This window comes from Aethalodelphis obliquidens, unplaced genomic scaffold (genome assembly GCF_003676395.1).
Source record: "Aethalodelphis obliquidens isolate GAN/ISIS:26980383/991018 unplaced genomic scaffold, ASM367639v1 scaffold18, whole genome shotgun sequence".
NCBI classification, from domain to species: Eukaryota; Metazoa; Chordata; class Mammalia; order Artiodactyla; family Delphinidae; genus Aethalodelphis; species Aethalodelphis obliquidens.
The window spans coordinates 4,947,680-4,965,619 of NW_020837962.1; the positions used below are offsets into that span (position 1 = coordinate 4,947,680).

Here is a 17,940-nt window from a genome sequence, read left to right on the forward strand (position 1 = left end):
TCCACAAGAATATCTGGCGTCCGGATGCAACAGAGAAGAGCTTCTCCTGCCAGACTTTGTCCAGTAAAGTCTCTAGGCAAATGAAAGATGGGAAGAGCTGTTTAAGATTTTCTAAAACCCCATGAAAAGTTGCTTAGTTTTCATTTTCCTAGTGCTTTGTAACTGACAAATTTGAATTTCTTTCACCCTCTTTAGCGCATCTCCTCTGGGCTTTAAACGCTACTACTCCGCGCGCCACTGTGCCCCGTGAAAATGTTGGTGCTTCTGGCTTTCATCATCATCTTCCACATCACGTCTGCGGCGTTGCTCTTCATTGCCACCATCGACAATGTAAGTTCCCTTTCCTTTGGACCGTCCCAGAACCTCTGGATCCTAGAGTCAGTAGAAGTAGGATTGAGAACTCCCCCAGGGTGATTATAATTTGGAGTCATCCTCCCTACGAAGCACACCCGTCTCCTCAGCCTGGGCCCGAGGACTCTTGGCCTAAGGGTGGTGGTTCGAAGCATCGCGTGTGTCTGGACGGGCAGGGACCTTGGTCCTCTCCTCCCTGAGTCCCCCACAGAGCCTGGCAAGATGCCTTGGCCGTAGGAAGCCCTTTGAGGATGTGGCTTAACTTCAGCTCACGCAGGTCATTTTCTTAACCGTGGCGCGGTTGTCATGTGGGCTGGATCACTCTTTCTGTGGACGTTTAGCACATCATAGGATGTTTAGCAGCATCTCCGGTCTTTACCCGCGTGATGCCAGCAGCACTCTAGCCCCTAGCTGTAATGCCCAAAAACATCTTCACATATTGCCAGGTGTCCCGTCGGAGGCAAAATCACCCTTGGTTGAGGACCATTGCCCTAGATCTCCCAGATGACCCATCCCAGGTGATCTCTGCCCCCTCCTGTCTCTGACATCTCCTTACTGACGGGATCCCTTGCTGCCAGCCCACCTGGCCATGCCCTTCCCGGCAGAGCTCATGCTTGGAACTTTCCCCATTCTGCCCATGAGCCCATGACAAATTTCGTTCTTTCCTTGAGCGTCCAGCTCAGAGCCGTATAGCATTTGATAAATAACCTATGGGCATAGATTAACATCCCTCCTGGCAGGAAATGAAGCTTTTTACCAGAGATGCCCCATGGCCCACACCCTGATCCAAAGGCCTGGCTTCAATCCTGATGGTTTCAGACTGTGGAGACATTCAGAGTCAGAAAGTCTGCTCAGAAATCCAAAAAGTGCACCTACAAGCAACCATCCAGTCTGGCTGCATATAGACTCCTGTCAATTAATCATCAAAATAACAGCAACACGGACCAGGACAACACCTGTCACTTAGGGAGTACTAACTGTGGCAGCACCTATGCTCGGCCCTTTTGTGTGCATCATCTCATCTAATCCTCCCCTCAGGTCTACAAGATAGGTCCTCTCCTGGCACTATTTTATGATGAGGAAACTGGGCCTCAGGGCATTTAGGGAGCCTGCTGGAATTGACATGGCAGGAAAGTGGCAGAGCTGGGATTTGAAGCGTTCCAGAGGCTCCTGGCTCTACATCCTGTAAGGATCCTGTAAGGAGTGCAGTGATTGGGTCTGGGTTCCTGGAGGTTCTGGAAGAGCTGTCATGAGTGGCCAGGGCAGGGACCACATTGATGCTGTGAGTTAAAGTCCTGGGAACCTACCATTATCCAAAGGACCCACTCTCTGTTAACTAAGTGGTTTTGAATGTTCTTTTAGAATCTTCTTCTATTGCTTTCATCTAGTCCCTTGGGATCCTGAAAAGGTCCCAGACATAGTGAAAGGGATAGATTAACATTAAGGGCAGAAAAGCCATCAGCCACAGCAACAGCTAATCCTGTGGGTGTCTCTGTTACCATGGCCCTTACTGAGAAGACACAGGTGGGCATTTTTGCCAGTCAGTGAGTCACGCGGTGAGTTAGGAATCGCGCTTGGCACTATCCTTAGGCGTGTAGTGGGAGCTCAGTGACCGACTGTTGCCTGGATGGGGGTGGGGGGGGGGAGATTCCAGTCTTCGGGTGGACGGAAGGCAGAAGGAGGCCCATCTGGGGGCAAAGAGCAGCAGGAGCACAGAGAGAAACAGAAGCATTTGGATGGAAAGCAGGAGAGCCTTTTGTCTGATTATTTCATCCGAAACAGGTTCTCCCCGCTAGATCTCATCCTTTCCCTCCTCCCCTCCGGCATCGCCCCTGCAGTTCTGTTGGAATTCACCACCGGCTGCTCTTATCACCACCAGCTGAGCCTCACCTCCTCACCCACGTCCTGGGAGGGCCTGGACCTTCCCTTTCAGCAGACTAGTGGAGTGGGCATCACCTGGGAGCCTGTTAGAAATGCAGAGTCTCAGGCCCCACCCCAGACCCCTTGAACCAGAATCCGCATTCTAACCAGATCCCCAGGTGACCTGCGTGCACACCGGTCACGGTGAGAAGGTCCGTGAGAAGCACCGGTCCCGAATTTTCATCTACTCCTGTGCCTCACCTGATTAGGGGCCCGTGTTTTCATAATGAACGAACAGCCTTTCCCTGTGTTTCCATTTCGTGTTACAGGCCTGGTGGGTAGGAGAGGAGTTTTTTGCAGATATCTGGAGAGTATGCGTCAACAACACAAATTGTACAGAAATCGATGACTCCATTCAAGGTGGGTGTGAAGCTGCTGGGAAAGCACTGAGTGACAAAAGATCCCTTGGGAGAAAGGCTTCCCTGTTGTATGACTCCTCACCCCTCCTTCATCACAGCCTGTGCAGAGAGGGGCCTGGCTGCTGCTCAGGGCATGCTGAGCAGGGGTCAGCATAAGCTGGGGACAGGAGGGGGTGGGGAAGCCAGAGGCCAGAGGGCACCAACTCCAGGAACGCTGGGCCCCACCCTTCTCTTCTCTCTTTCTTGGCCAAGCAGAGCTTCCCTCCCTCACCCCTTCTCAGCTTCCGCCCTCATCTAGAATCTTCTCCCCACACCTCCAAATAGGCTCAGAGGCATCTGTGTTACTTCCCTGCCTCTGAGCAGCCTAATGGGCAGAAACCTGAGAGCCGGCTCCTTTAAGAGCTCTGTGACCTTACCTTGGGCAGGTCACGCGAGTGCTCAGACTCTCAATAGCGTCAGCTGTACATGCAGGTGACGGCAGTGCCTGCCCCTGTACAGGAGCCACAGTAGACAAAAGGGCTTTGCAAATACAGAGAACTGCACCGAAAAACATGCCAACCCCTCTCCACTGTGGAGTGAATGGGTTGGTTTTCTGTTGTAGAACTGACAGAAGAGACATTTTGGCTCCCAGTGCCTGATAAAATACTGGATGCCCAGTTAAATTTTATATCTCACATAAACAACTAATAATTTAGTATAAGTATGTCCCAAATATTACATGGGACATACTTATACTAAAAAAATTGTTTTTGATACAAATTGTTTTGATATTCAAATTTAACGAGCATCCTGTTTTTATGGGTTTTTTCCTGGAATCCTATTTAGAGAGCAAAGGACCTTGATCACTGGGTCCTAAAGTCTCGCTATTCCAGCAATAACAATGTCAACATTCATAATAAAAGCAACAATACCAATAGAAGGCATCATTTATTGAAGGTTTACTGGGAGGCATTGGGCTAAGTCCTTTATGTAAGTGATCTCCTGTCCCTGTCTGCAGGGACTGTTGGCCCTGTTTTAAGATGGGGAAACTGAGACACAGAGAAGAAACCCAAGTTCACAAAGTCAGGAGTAAATGATGGAGTTAGGATTCCAGTCTAGACATGACCAACTCTGAAGCCTGCATTCTAAAACACATAATGCAATCCACGCCACCTCCCCTCTGGGTCTGTTTCTCTGCTGTGCTAACCCTTGACCCTGGAAACAGCAATTCTTCCCTGTTGGAGCCCCACCGTTGCCAGGGTGCCTGGTCAGCTGGGAGCACTGGCTGTGCTCTGAGGCAATGTCTCCAAGCTTCTGTCGTTTGCATACAACATCCCCTGTGTGCATTTCTTACCGCTTATTTTTCTTTATTTTTTTAAATTGAAAAAAAAATTTTTTTTGGCTGTGCCATGCAGCTTGCAGAATCTTAGTTCCCTGACCAGGGGTCGAACCTGGGCCCCCTGCAGTGGAAGCGTGGAGTCCTAACCACTGGACCACCAGGGAATTCCCTTATTTTCCTTTAAAATAACTAGCTGGCAAACTACCAGCCAGATTCAGTCCAATGAGCTAAGAATGGTTTTTATATTTTTAAAGCATTGTAAAAAAAAACAAGCAAAAAACCCCAAAAATAAGACAATGCACAAGGGACTGTATGGCCACAAAGCCTAGAATATTTACTGTCTGGCCTTTACAGAAAAACCATGCCAACACCTGCTTTAAAACAGTTCACTTTTTCCCTACATAAATTTATTTTAAAGGGAACTTTATCTGCCTATTGTAAGTGATACACTGGTATGACTTACCATAAAAGAAAGAAAACATTAAAAAAAAAAACTACATTGAAAACCAAATGATGTTATTAAATTCTGAACAGATGCACTTGCCTTTTGATGGCTTTGAATCTGTTTCTGGTTCTTTCCTGGTTAAAAACCAAAACCACCACCAGCACCCAGATACTGGCAGGTGTTACAAAAGTGCAAAAGCACCAGGTGCAGAGCTCCTCTTCCTCCTTGGGGGTCCTTGGATAAATTTAAACACGAGCAAAGGGAACATTCCTCTCTTTAGGTGAGGTTTGGTTGTTCAGTGACCTGGTTGGGTTCCACCTACGTTCATCTCATCAGCTGACAGTGGTACATGCTGCACCCACCCCCCAGCTTTGAGAAACTCTGCTCTAAAAAAAAATGAATCCATCTTTTTCTTTAAAGCCTTTGTCTTAGTCCATTCGGGCTGCTAAGACAATACCATAGATGGGGTGGCTTGAACATCAGATACTTATTTCTCACAAGGTGCCAGCAGATCCAGTGTCTGGTGAGGCCTCCCTTCCTGGTTTGCACACAGCCACCTTCTTGTTGTGTCCTCTCCATGCAGAGAGCAGAGAGCAAGACAAGTTATTGTGTCTCTTATAAGGGCACTCATCCCATTAATGAAGGCTCCACCCTTATGACCTAATCACCTCCCAAAGGCCCCCACCTCCTAATACCATCCCATTGGGGGTTAGGATTTCAACATACGAATTTTGGGGGGGATACAAACATTCAGTCTACAGCAGCAGCCATGTTTTCCATATTTGCCCCATCACCTGGGGTACTTGCTAAAAATACAGATTCCTGGTGCCCATCCCAGAACGACTGTATCATAATCTCAGAGGAGGAGGCCCAGGAATCTATTTTAAGAAGCCCCTAGGTGATTCCCGGGATCGGGCAAAGTTGGGAAGCTCTGCTCTAAGCCAGAGGGTCACAACCTTGGCCCCATGCTGGAATTCCCTGGGGGACTTTACATGCCCTGCCCCACTTCTTGTCTGATCCCAACACCAGAGATTCTGATTTATTTTACCTCAGGGTAGCCTGCAGGATTTTTATTTTTAATGGAGCTATAATTTACAAACAAGGACATGCACACTTCTTAAGGGCTCAGTTCAAAGTTTTGACAATTATATATATATACCCATGTAACTATTATCCAAAGCAAGATAGAGAACATTCGCATCACCTCAGAAAGTTTCCTTGAGCCCTTTTCCACTCACTTCCCACCACCCCCTGCCCCAAGGAGCAGGGTTTCTGACTTCTGTCACCATGGTTCTCTCTCTCCTACTCTTGGGCTTCATATGAAATCATATGGTGTGTATGTGTGGGGGTGTGGGGGTGGGGCTCTGGTTTCTGTTCTCACCGTAGGGAATGGGGAGGGGGCTAGACGCTCTCTGAGAGATCCAGTGGACCAGGATCCATTGCTGTAAATGTTGGATTAAGTACTTACAAATCATGCTCTCCTCCAGTCAGTTTCAGGTAAAATTGAAAAACAACAACAAAAAAGAGGATTTGTCCTTAGGTTTTCCTCTGCGGCTTTGGGCACTGTTCCCTCACCTGTCTTAGCTGCATCCTGGTGATAACATCCAGCCCTTACGCAGGACTCCCTTTTTGCTAGCACCGCCCGAAATCCTTACATAGTTGAGTTCATTCCATGTTCCCCCACTGATGAGGTGGGAGCTATTGCTATCCCCATTTTACAGGTGAGGAAACTGAGACCCACACAGGTGGCTCCAGTCCCTGCGCTTGACCCCTTCATAGCCTCACCTGTGTCCTTCCCACACGCAGTGCCCTCCACCCAAGACCAGCTCCTTTATTCGCTGAAAATTCCCGGTGCTGAGCCCCAAGCTCTCATGCCCCACTCACTAAGTCTAATCTGAAAAAACCCTCACTTTTCCTTTTCCTAAATAACAGTCACAAGGCTCACCCTCTTAGAGGGTATTTTGTGTCCACAGAACACTTCCAGAAGGTCCCTCAGCCCTGTGAGCCCTGTATCTCCAAGAATCCCTTTGGAGGTCTTTATACGGTGCAGACCCCCAATCCTGACGCAGCCCATCCCATTCCAGCCTCTTGATCCAGAATCTGCCAGGTTGGAACCTGAGGATTTGTACTTTAAATAAAAAACCTGACCATGAGCCAGGCACCTGGGGGCAATACCCAAACCAGGAAGACTGCAGAGTGGGTGGTTCTTGCTCCATTTTCCAGATAAGGATGTTGGAGATCATCTGGTCAATTGCACAAATGGACACTGGAGGGAGGGGGTGTCAGGAAGACTCCTTGGCTGCCCTTGTGCTCATTCTGTGCAGATGAAAGCCTGGTGCCCTTTTGCTTCCCATCATCCCTGCTCTGGAGCTGGCACTGTGCACCCCAGGGGCCCGGGTGGTCTGTGGTCCTCAGTCATGAGCTCTTGCCCTTTCCCAACAGAATTCTCCACGGTGCAGGCGGTCCAGGCCACCATGATCCTGTCCACCATTCTCTGCTGCATTGCCTTTCTGATCTTCGTGCTCCAGCTCTTCCGCCTCAAGCAGGGAGAGAGATTTGTTTTAACCTCCATCATCCAGCTCATGTCATGTAAGTAAAAGGATGGACTTCTGGAGTAAACACTCTCTTCCCAGCCAATCATGAGTAGAAGCTGGGAAGAGTGTGGCAGGTGAGGACTTGGAAAGGAGAGGTTGGCAGCTGTGCCATGATGGGATGTTTTATACTTCAGACTTCAGATTTAGTTAGGGGGTCAAGAAAGGCGTCCTGAAGACACGAAGCCTGAGCTGGGATCTCTAGGGTAAGTAGGAGTTGCTGTCTTGGTACAGAGGAGAGAAGCATAGGTCCCCCAAGGAAAATCTGGGTACTTAACCTCATCCTACCACTAATATCTGTGAGTGTTGGTGATTCAGTGAGGATGCTTTTGGCTGCAAGTAAGAGAAAAATCCAATTAGCAATGACTGGGGCTACAAAAACCTTTACTTTTTTTCTGTAACAAATCGCTTAAAGGTGGAAGGTGTCAGAGTTGGTTTGGCAGCTCAGCAGCAGCATCAAGAAGCCCCACTCCTTCCATCCTTCCATGCTGTCATCTTCAGAGTGTCAGTGATGACCTCATGGCCCCCAAAAGGCTGCTGCAGCTCCAGACATTCATCCTGGCCTAACAGTTTCTAAAACAGTAAGCAAGGGAAAACACAGCAACAAAAAAAATGCTTTCTCCTCCCACATCTCCCTCTTTTCGGGGTATTATATTTTTCACGGAAGGATTTTCTGTGGCCAGAACTGGGACACATGGAACCATAAACTATAGCAAGTAAACAGGAACAGGATTGCCAAGAGGGGTTGGCAGACTAGGGCCCATGGGCCAAATCTGGCCCACTGCCTGTTTTTGCAAATAAAATGTTATTGGAACACAGCCCCGCCTACTCATTTGTGTATCATCCATAGCTGCTTTCATGTTGCGACAGCAGATCGAGTAGTTGCAACAGAGACCGTACGCGGCCTGCGAAGCAGACTACTTCCTGCCTGGCTGACCGATGGCTTGGACCAATTATGACCCTTTGGGCCGGGTAGCTGGCTGCCCAAACAACATTGAGTTCAGCTAGCAAGAATGGGAAGCAAAATGGCTACAGCGTAGTCAGCAATATTCTGCTACAAAATATTAGTTGTAATCTTTCCAAGAGACTAAAGTAAATACCTACTAATAACAAAAACTGAAGTTTGTCTTCAGCTCTGACCATAGTCCCCTCAGGTCCCTGGTGCGTGCTGTGGTCTGTGATTTATTTGGACCTTGGCTTTCTTCCGACAGGCCTGTGTGTCATGATTGCAGCTTCCATTTATACAGACCGGCGCGAAGACATTCACAAGAACAACCCAACACTGTACGCCCTGACCTCGGACGGCAGCTATGGCTACTCCTTCATCCTGGCCTGGGTGGCATTTGCTTTCACCTTCATCAGCGGCCTCATGTACCTGATACTGAGGAAGCGCAAATAGAGCCCAGGAGCTGGGTCGCTTTCGCTGCAGTACAGAATCCACGTTCAGATAACCGTTTTGTATATAATCAATTTTTTTTGTGTGGTTTTTCTAGCAAACACATTGTTTCCTTTAAAAGCCAAAAGGAGAGAAGAATTTTTGCATTCTTGAGATCAGAGAATAGACTATGAAGGCTGGAATTCAGAACTCCTGCCCATCCGAAAGACTCAACACAACGAAGCCAAAAATCCAGCAATTCTCAAATCCAAAAGTGTTCAGCAGGATCTTTCTTAACCATGGGGATGTAATGTGATGTGACAAGAGGCCAAGAAAGCCAGGTCTCGGGGGACATCTTCCCCTAGGTTTGGGCTACGCTGAGCCTCCCTCACCTCAGCTCTTCTTCCTGAATCTCTCTGTGTTAGTGGTAGAAGGTGGAGTGAGGGGGGTCCAGGTAAGGGAGGAAACCTCCTCAGATGTTTAGCCAAGTTCCACATGAGAAACAGGTATAGCCCCTGGTGTTCTGTCTACATCCAGACCAGAGCCCCGACCCTCCTGTAATGGGCTGGGTCCAGAAAGTGCCACCCAGATTTGCTGACAAAGTCACCTGCTTGCCTTAGGGAAGGTGAGCTTTAACCTGGGTTTCAGATTTAGGCTCGCCCTAATCTCAGCATGTGACCCCTAGTAAAATGCAGGCTATCAGGGTCCCTCCCTAGACCTACAGAATCAGTCTTCAGGGATGGGGCCGGGGAACCTGCATTTCTAACAAGCTCCTTGGTGATGCTCAGGTGCCTTAAGATTGAGGACCACGGTCCCAGGGCCAGGTGAGCAGAGCTGCCTCACAAATGTTAAAGATCTCATCATGTCGAGATGGGGAGGTGGGTCTAGATGCCACTGGAGGCCCAAACCTTGGCCTCCATCAGCTATTCATTCTTCACTGTCTCTTGCACAGCTGCTCACATCTGGACCATCCAAACTCCAGTCCCAGGCCTTGATCCCGATAGCCAGACACCCTGGGATGGGGGTACAGCCTCCTCCCTACCCGAATTCAGAAGGCCTTTTCCTTCTCTTCCTGGCCTGCCTTCAAGACTGCCTGGCCTCTACTAACCCCCATTTCTGGAGCCTCAGAGGACCGTTCACCATTCCTTCGTTCATCCGTCAACATAAATGATGGGATGCTTATGCCAGGCACAGGGGAAACCATGTCGAGACAGTCTCTCTCCTCGTGGGGCTCATTGTCTAGCAGAGGAGACAGATTAAAAACCAATTAGAAAAATGAATTACAAAGAGCAGTGAAGGCTGCAGAGAACACAACCAAGGATTCAGAAGAGAGGCCCGTGTGTGGGCAGGAGGGAACCTGCCCTATGCCTGCCTGTTAAAAGCATTTAGGATTTAGATCAGCCTAAATATCTCACTCCACTCAGCCCGAACAAGGTGGCACTGATGGGGCGGTGCTGTGTGCGTTACACCCGGAAAACACTTCCTTCCCTGGAGGGGCCCAGGGTCCTGACAGCAAACGAAGCCCTGGGAGGGTCCCAGATTGCCGTGGTTCTCAAACTTCAGTGGGTACAGCATCCCTCGGGGGATGCTGCCTGCTAGGGTCTGGATAAGTGCCGCCAGGGATTCAGAGACTGTACTGAGGGGTAGGGCTCTGGGGAGCTGGTCCTCAGTGCTGTGAGATTTGTGGCAACGCGGGGACCTCGGGAAGTGCCTACGGGAGAAGCTCTTGGCACCTCACTGTCTTTTCCCTTGTGTGTCGTGAGCCTGCTGCTGGGAGGTGCGCCTGGGACCCGTCTGCGCATGTCAGCACTGGCACCATGTAAATGACCTTCTGCTACGTGGGGCAATGGTTTGCCCTCAGTGCAATTCCAGTGGAGCTGGGGAAATGCCTGGTTTGAGTCGTTTAGGGCCACCGTGGATACCTCTTTAGTGCAGGATTGGGTTTTCTCTCCATCTACCCATTCACTCATTCATTCATTCGGCTTCAACAGAATATTAAATGCTTACTGTGTTCCAAGCACTGTGCAAGGCTCTGAAAACACAGGGGCAAGCAAATCCAGACATCTTGCCTGAGACAGGGCCCCTCCCACAGAGAGGCCACCAGCACAGTACAGGGGGACGTGGGGCCAGAGGCAGGACAAATGGTCACTTCTTGCCTCAGTGGAAAACTGTCATTACTCCTGTTTTGGGTAGGAGTGCGGGTCACACCCCTGGAGTTGGCAGGATGCTATGTATACCTCGTGGAGGAAGGTGGTTCTAAGTGCCCCAAGCTTTCTGCTCAGACGGCTTTTCTATAATTCCCTGGTAGTCACAATGGAAACAAACAAAACCCCTTAGAACCAGAAATCTGGAAAGCCTTATCCCCAAGCAATGCATGAATTTCCATCCCCCAAAAACTTCAGGAGTGGGTATCTGAAATGACCCATGGATTTTCCTGGCTGGTCTCCACTACTGTTTAGCATTCAGTGCCCACATCCATCTGTGATGCCGGGGCTTTTTGCGAAACAGGAGTGCTGCCTTTCCCCCTGTGGTGTGACGTGCCCTGGGGAGGTGGGAAAGGGGATGGCACGAGCGAGAAAATACCCAGCCTTCTTACCCGTCAGTAGGTTCAGCCCTCACTTGGTGCTTATGATCAGTTATTCACAGACAACAACAAAGACGATTAGCTAAGACATCCAAGAAGCAAGTATCAGGACCAAATATATTACTGCTAACAACTGCATTGGAGGGAACTGTAGTTTGCATATTTTAGGACATTTTTATAAAGTACTGTAATTCGTTCATTTGAGGGGCTATGGATGGAGACAGACTAACTCATTTTTGTTACTTGCATTAAAATTACTTCGGGTCTCTGTTCAAATGAGTTTGGAGAATGCTTGATTGGTTGCTCTGCGTGAATGTCGTTCATACCCGAATACAGGGAAGTTGGAGACATGCCCCCACCCTGCCACACACTCTCTGCCATGGGTTGTGTGCCTGTGCGCATCCCTAATCAGGCTGAATTCATAAGATGCTCTATATTCACTAGTGATGAAGAAACCTAGACCCCCAAGCCCGTACGTAAGCACACTAAACACGGTAGCTTGAATAGAAGCTGTAGCATCATTTAAAATCTGCCTGGATGGGAATTACTAAACTTGCTAATAGTTGAAAGGTTACTTACAATACAGCAAGTTGGATAGTTTTGTCTATTGGGGGGCAGTGGTGATGGGGAGATGCTAGGGAAAGGCATAGAGGTTAAGTTTGAATCTTGGTTGGGGGACAAATGTGATTTTAGGGTAGTTAGATACTTTCTACTTAATGTGCCTTTAAAGTAGTCCATTTTCTATGTTTTGTATAATCTGAAACTGTACATTGAAAAATAAAGTTTAAAACCAAATTGCCCGGAGCAACAGACTCTAATGTTCCCAGCGGTGCCAGTATCTAGAGGAAGAAGCTGCTGTCTGGAGTGGCAAGGGGTCATTTGATTTCTCATCAAGATCATAACATGTGGCTTTTACAGTGAGCCAGGGATATCTGACAATTGGCCATAGGACGATTTCCCACTGCCTCTGCTGCTTTCATGGGCCAGCTTCCTGGACGAATGACTGGCAGTGGCACAGGAGCCAACACCTTGAAGGGCCCCATGCTTGGTTAATGATCTGCTAGCGCTGTCTTAAAACTCTTCATGATATTTGGACAAACAGCCCCACATTTGCATTTTGTGATGGTCTCTGCAAGTTGTGTAGCCGGTTCTGTTCTCCAGTTTGTATCTAATAAGACTTTGGCTTTAAAGAGTTTGGTGATGATGAAAATGAGACTATTGTAATAGCGCACTCTCCAGAAAAAAAAAAGAGAGGAAGGAAGGAAGGAAGGAAAATTCAACCAGAGAGAGAGAGAGCTTTCATTTTAACCTAAGGAATGCCCAAAGTAGTAACAGCTCTCTGTCTCGGGAACTCACACATTTCCTTGTCTCCACACAGGGGTTGCTGTCCATATTCTTCGTGTTTCTAGATTTTTTGTTTTTTTTTCCATGTGGCAATTGGATAGTGATCACCCCAGAGCACTCAATTTTATATTTCTTCCAGTCAGGAAATTAACCTATCGTTCATTCACCAAATGTTTGTGGCGTAACATATGGTTTATCCAGGAGAATGTTCCATGTACACTCGAGAAGAAAGTATATTCTGCTGCTGTGGGATGGAATGTTCTATCAGGTCCATTTGCTCTAAAGTGTAGCTCAAATCCAATGTTTCCATATTGATTTTCTGTCTAGATGATCTATCCATTGTTGAAAGTGGGGTATGGAAGTCCCCTAGTATTACTGTATTGCTGTCTAATTTCTCCCTTCACATCTATTAATATTGGCTTTATACAGGTGCTCTGATGTTGGGTACATAAATATTTATAATGATAAAGGGGTCAGTTCATCACCAGGATTTTGTAAATATTCACCAAATATTTGTGTACAAATTATGGCATAACCACTGGGCTAGGTGTCAGGTACATCGTGATAAACTTAGTCCCTGCTCTGATCTAGCCTATTTGAGTCCCAATTTCCCCCCCAAAAAAGTGACAAGAAAAATAGTAGTTGGTGACACATGAAAATTATATGCAATTGAAATGTCAGTGTCCATAAAGAAGGTTTTGTTGGAACACAGGCACGCCTGTTTGTTTAGATACTGTGTATGGATGCCTTCACGCTATAGTGGCAGAGTTACCACCCAATTCACATGGTCTGCAAAGCCTTCAGTACTCTCTGGCTAGGAGAAAATGTTGCCATCCATCCCCTGGTTTAATCAGGTAAGAAGGAACTGTCTTTTTTCTAGTTGTTTTTTTAGGAACAAGAAGAGATTTCCCAGAAGCCCTTTAGCAAACTCTCCCTGGTGTCATTGGCTTGAGGATTCCAGTTTTCAAGCTTAACCCAATCACTGGCAGAGGTAATTAAATTACCATGCTTAGCATTGACCTGCAAGCTGGGGGTCAAATTCCTTCAGTGAGGGATAGACTTATGAACCACATTATTAGGAAAGAAAAGCGGGGATTGACTGTGAGCTGGGCAACCAAATTATCTGCTCAAGTCCGTCCCTTTGCTATCTAGATCCATGCACAACTTTATAAGAAGTTTAAAAATTCTTATACATTCATGAAATGAACCAACCCCTTCCTGGGAGGTACACACCCTGAAGTCACAACCACTCCAGGATCGCTTGGTGATGCGTTAATATCCTCTCATCAGGCCCAGTGTGTCTCCTCATGGCCCAGCAACCTATGAGTAAAAGTTATATACTCCCAAAGGCACCCAGTATAGAATGGAGGAAAAGGAACAGGATTCCTACCATAAATGTTCCCCTTCGGAAAACGGATAAGCAGAATGAGCATCAATGCCCAGTGGCCCACATTTTGTGCTGGGTACCAACACCAAGAACTCCCTTCCCTGGTCGGGAGTAAGATCAGGGGTTGGTCAATGCAGGGCCCTTGGTTCCGCTCAGAGGGACGATCTCTCTAGTCTGCAGTCCTCCAGGGTTGTATCTAAGATGGGCGCTGGGGAGGAGGCCCTTCCCTCCTTCCTGTGGTCATGAAGCCTAGGGTCTCAGAAGTACCTCAGGGTTGGCTAGTCACAGGAGGTTCTCGGTTCCTTTAGCCATGGAAGACCAAGCCAGCCAGAGCTCTTATCTGGACTTTTTTTTGGTTAAAACAACAAACATTTATTATCACACGAATTTTGACAGTCAGGAATCCAGTAGCAGTGTATTAGGGTGGTTTTGCTTTACAGTCTTATATGAAAGAGGTGGACCTCATCTTTGAGCCTGAGAATTCCTGCCTCCCAGTCTTTTTTTTTTTTAATTTATTTTATTGAAGTATAGTTGATTTACAATGTTGTGTTAATTCCTGCTGTACAGCAAATGATTTAGTTATACATATATATACATTCCTTTTCATATTCTTTTCCATTATGATTTATCACGGAGTATTGCATATAGTTCCATGTGCTACATGGTAGCACCTTGTTGTTTATCCATCCTATGTATACTATTTGCATCTGCTAATCCCAAACTCCCAGTCCACCCCTCCCCCACCCACGCCTCTTCCTTGGTAACCACAAGTCTGTTCTCTCTTATGACTCTGTCTCTTCAAGCCCTCGATCCAAGCTATGTCCCCAGGCTGGTCCTTTGTCTGGTGAAGAATGCTTGAGGATTTGGTATATCTTTTCCTGTCATCCCATATGTCTTTGCTAAGCTTTTTGCCTCCACACCATGGATCCTTAGTCTAGAGCAGGGCTTAGCAAACTCCTGGCTTGCTAGCCAAAGCCCTGCCTTTTTTATGGCCCTCAAGCCAAGAATGCTTTTTCATTCTTTAAGAGTTATTTTTAAAAATGCAAAGAAGAATATGCAACAAAGACCTTATGTGGCCTGTAACAGTTAAAATATTTACAGTCTGGCCCTTTACAAAGAAAGTTTACCAGCCCCTGCTTCAGAATTTGACTTGCTTATCCCTGCAAATCTCCAAATCATTGGATTCTCCACCAATTTAGATTGCAGGCTTCAGGCAGAAAGAGTCTCAATAAAGCCATGTTTTCTTCCATTTTTGTTGTTAAGTGGACCATCTTTGACCCAAGATTGACTTTTTCTTGTAGGAACTTACTCAAGGCTCTAAGAAGCTGAACATGGCAACATCCTGATGTGTTTCTACAAGTTTTTCTGATGCTTACAACATCCATGGGTACGTGGTTGGTGTAAAACAGGTGACAGTTTAAACCAGGGTTAAACCATGGACCAAGGGCCAAATCCAGCCCACCACCTGATTTTGTAAACAAAGTTTTATTAGCACACAGCCACAACCACTGATTTACATATTGTTCAAGGCTGCTTTCAAAGGCAGAGCTGAGTAGCGGCAGAAGAGACCACATGACCTAAGCGTGAAACATTTACTAGCTGGCCCTTTACAGAAAGTTTGCCAAACCTTGGTGTAAACCAAATGTTTTGCAATAGCAATGTCAGGGCCACTGCTTCCCAGCATGGGAAGCGGGTCACAGCTGCCCTCTGCTCTGCCACCTGTCTGTTGCTTGTAGCACCCACATTCTGTATAAATCAGGGTTCTTAGTTGCAAGCAACAGCGACTGGTCGATTTAAATAGAAAAGGAATTCATTAAAAGGAAATCAGGTAGCCTTCTCCCCCACAGAGCACAGTTTGCTGAGGAAACCACTACTGTCACCACAACATGACACCAAGTTCTTGCACCAAGAACTTGATCTTATGGAAAGCATCTGTGCTACCCCTACTTCTTTAGATTCGGAGCCGGGCATGGTGCATCTGATTGGTGAAGGCTGGGTCACGTGACTGTGGCTTTACTGCAAAGGAGGCTGGGAAATGATTAGCAAGCATCTTCAGTTTCTACAGTGGGAGGTAAGTTCTGCAGCCTACCAAGACTCAGAAGTAAGGGAATGCCCCAAACGAAGGAAGGACACTCAGATACTGGGCAAACAGAAAGGCCAATGCTTGCTGAATCCCATCAGAAGCCCAGTTCCCTACTGACCCACAGCCAGGCTAGTGCTTCCCAAACTTTATTGATCCATGGCCCATCCACATGCTCTTTGCTCATATGTACGTACATACTATACTATTATTCACTGAGCATTTTTCCTTAAATCAACTCTTTTTATATAAATACATTTATTCAGAAGAAAAACTAAATTTATGATTTTTTGAAATTTCAGATTTCTGGAGTAAGTTGGAGATTAGCATCCGTTGTCATTAGTGACCCAGTTTAAAAATGAGATATGATTGGTCTTCCCTGGTGGCGCAGTGGTTGAGAGTCCGCCTGCCGATGCAGGGGACACGGGTTCGTGCCCCGGTCCGGGAGGATCCCACATGCCGCGGAGCGGCTGGGCCCGTGAGCCGTGGCCACTGAGCCTGCGCGTCTGGGAGAGGCCGCAACAGTGAGAGGCCCGCGTACCGCAAAAAAAAAAACAAAGAAGCAGCTGAGGTTTCTGACTTATTGCCCAGGGGGCAGGAGCTTTCATTTGCCTTTTTCTGTTCTGATCGCTGCTTTTCTTGCCCCTACCCAAGGCCGTGACCCAGGACTTCTGCGACCGACCAAACCCTCCCTGGGAGGCAGCGTAAACCACAGTTCCAATCCAACTCTGCAATTAGGAGCCAAGAGGCTTGAGTAAGCTACTTAGACTCTTTAAACCTCGTGTTCTAGTCTGCAAAACCAGGGTAATGCTTACTCCATTGGTCTCCCCTTCACCCAATGTTTGTTGAGCACCTAATATGTGCCACACATTGGGCTAGGCACCAGAGACACAGAGATGTACCAGACAGAAGAGTCCCATGCGCTCACGGAGCTTACATTATAGTGGGGGAGAGGAGCAGACAATAGGCAAGAAAAAAGATAAATAAAATTACAAGTTGGGATATAATCTGTGAAGGAAATACTGTCATGTAAAGAGAGCAACATAGGCCATGTGGGACGGACTCATTGATGAAACGACATTTAAGCTAAGACCTGTATCAGGACGGCTGAGAGCAGGAAGGACTGGGCAGCAGGGCCAGTTAGGATACACGGCTGTAAGGATTAAATAAGGTAATGCATACACAGGACCTGGCACCATGTAGGGAACATTGTGCTTCCAGAGATACCCAGAACTTCAGTTTACAAAGCACCTTCATGTGAATTGTATCATTTAATTTGATTCTCATGACCACTCAGCAAATAGGGCAGACACTGGTGTGCCCAGTTTATTGATGGGAGAGTGATGGGAAGAACAGTTAAATAGAGCAAGGAGGCAAAGCCTTTCCCTTTGGTCTCTCGGATCCCCAAAAGTCACCTCCTTTGATCAACAGTGGATGCTTGCAAGACAGCAGCTGGTGAGTTAGCTACTGCTGGGTAACAAATAGCCACAATGCATGGTGGCATACAACAGTCAGTGTTCGTTGTTCACGTGTTTGGGATCAGCTGGAGTCTGGATGGGCAGCCCTGCTGACCTTGGCTGGATGTGCTCACGGGTCTGGGTGTTGGCTGATAATGCCCTTGGCTGAAGCAACTCAACCTTGTTCATATGTCTCCTGTCCTGTATCAGACTGACTCGGGTATAGTCTCATGTGATGGCAGAGATGCAGGAGAGCAAGTGGAAACATAAGGCCTCTTAAGGGCTAGGCTTGCAATTAAGATACCATTACTTCTCTGCCTTCTACTGACCAAGCAGTTTACAAATCTTACCCAGGTTCACAGGAGGGGAAATCAACTCCCTCCTTCAGTGAGAGGAACACAAGGAAGGGGATGGGGAGGTGAGGGTGGGAGCAGATTAGGGCCATTAATGTAATCTATTACTGCAGGCTTCCAGTTAGGGCCATGCAATAGAGAATAGTGTGTGTGTACATGTGTGTGTGAAACAGTTGAACCATTTAGGGCACAGATGGAATACTTGTGAAAGTGCAGATTTTAAACCTGTTAAATCTCTAAGGGCATGACCCAGAATCTGAATTTTATAAGCCTTTCAGTTTATTCTGATGATCACAAAAGTTTGCAAACCATCATTTTAAGGGATCAGACCTATGTACAGATGGGTTTTCATTTTACATTTGGAGGTAAACACTGG

General features: G+C 47.2%; 1 protein-coding gene across 2 annotated transcripts in view; it reads left to right on the forward strand.

Moving 5' to 3' along the window:
* Nucleotides 1-11,738, forward strand: part of EMP2 (epithelial membrane protein 2) — a 39,947-nt gene extending 28,209 nt beyond the window's left edge. Inside the window, exons 2-5 of one of the 2 annotated variants that reach the window (XM_027117424.1) lie at nucleotides 196-330; nucleotides 2,541-2,631; nucleotides 6,836-6,982; nucleotides 7,400-7,803. In XM_027117424.1, coding sequence (XP_026973225.1) covers nucleotides 253-330; nucleotides 2,541-2,631; nucleotides 6,836-6,982; nucleotides 7,400-7,551 — 468 coding nt within the window. In that variant the 5' untranslated portion in view covers nucleotides 196-252 and the 3' untranslated portion in view covers nucleotides 7,552-7,803. Of the gene's footprint in view, nucleotides 1-195; nucleotides 331-2,540; nucleotides 2,632-6,835; nucleotides 6,983-7,399; nucleotides 7,804-8,195 lie in introns of those variants that run through there. The other variant, XM_027117423.1, reaches the window with a different exon arrangement.
* The last annotated feature ends 6,202 nt before the right edge of the window (nucleotides 11,739-17,940 follow it).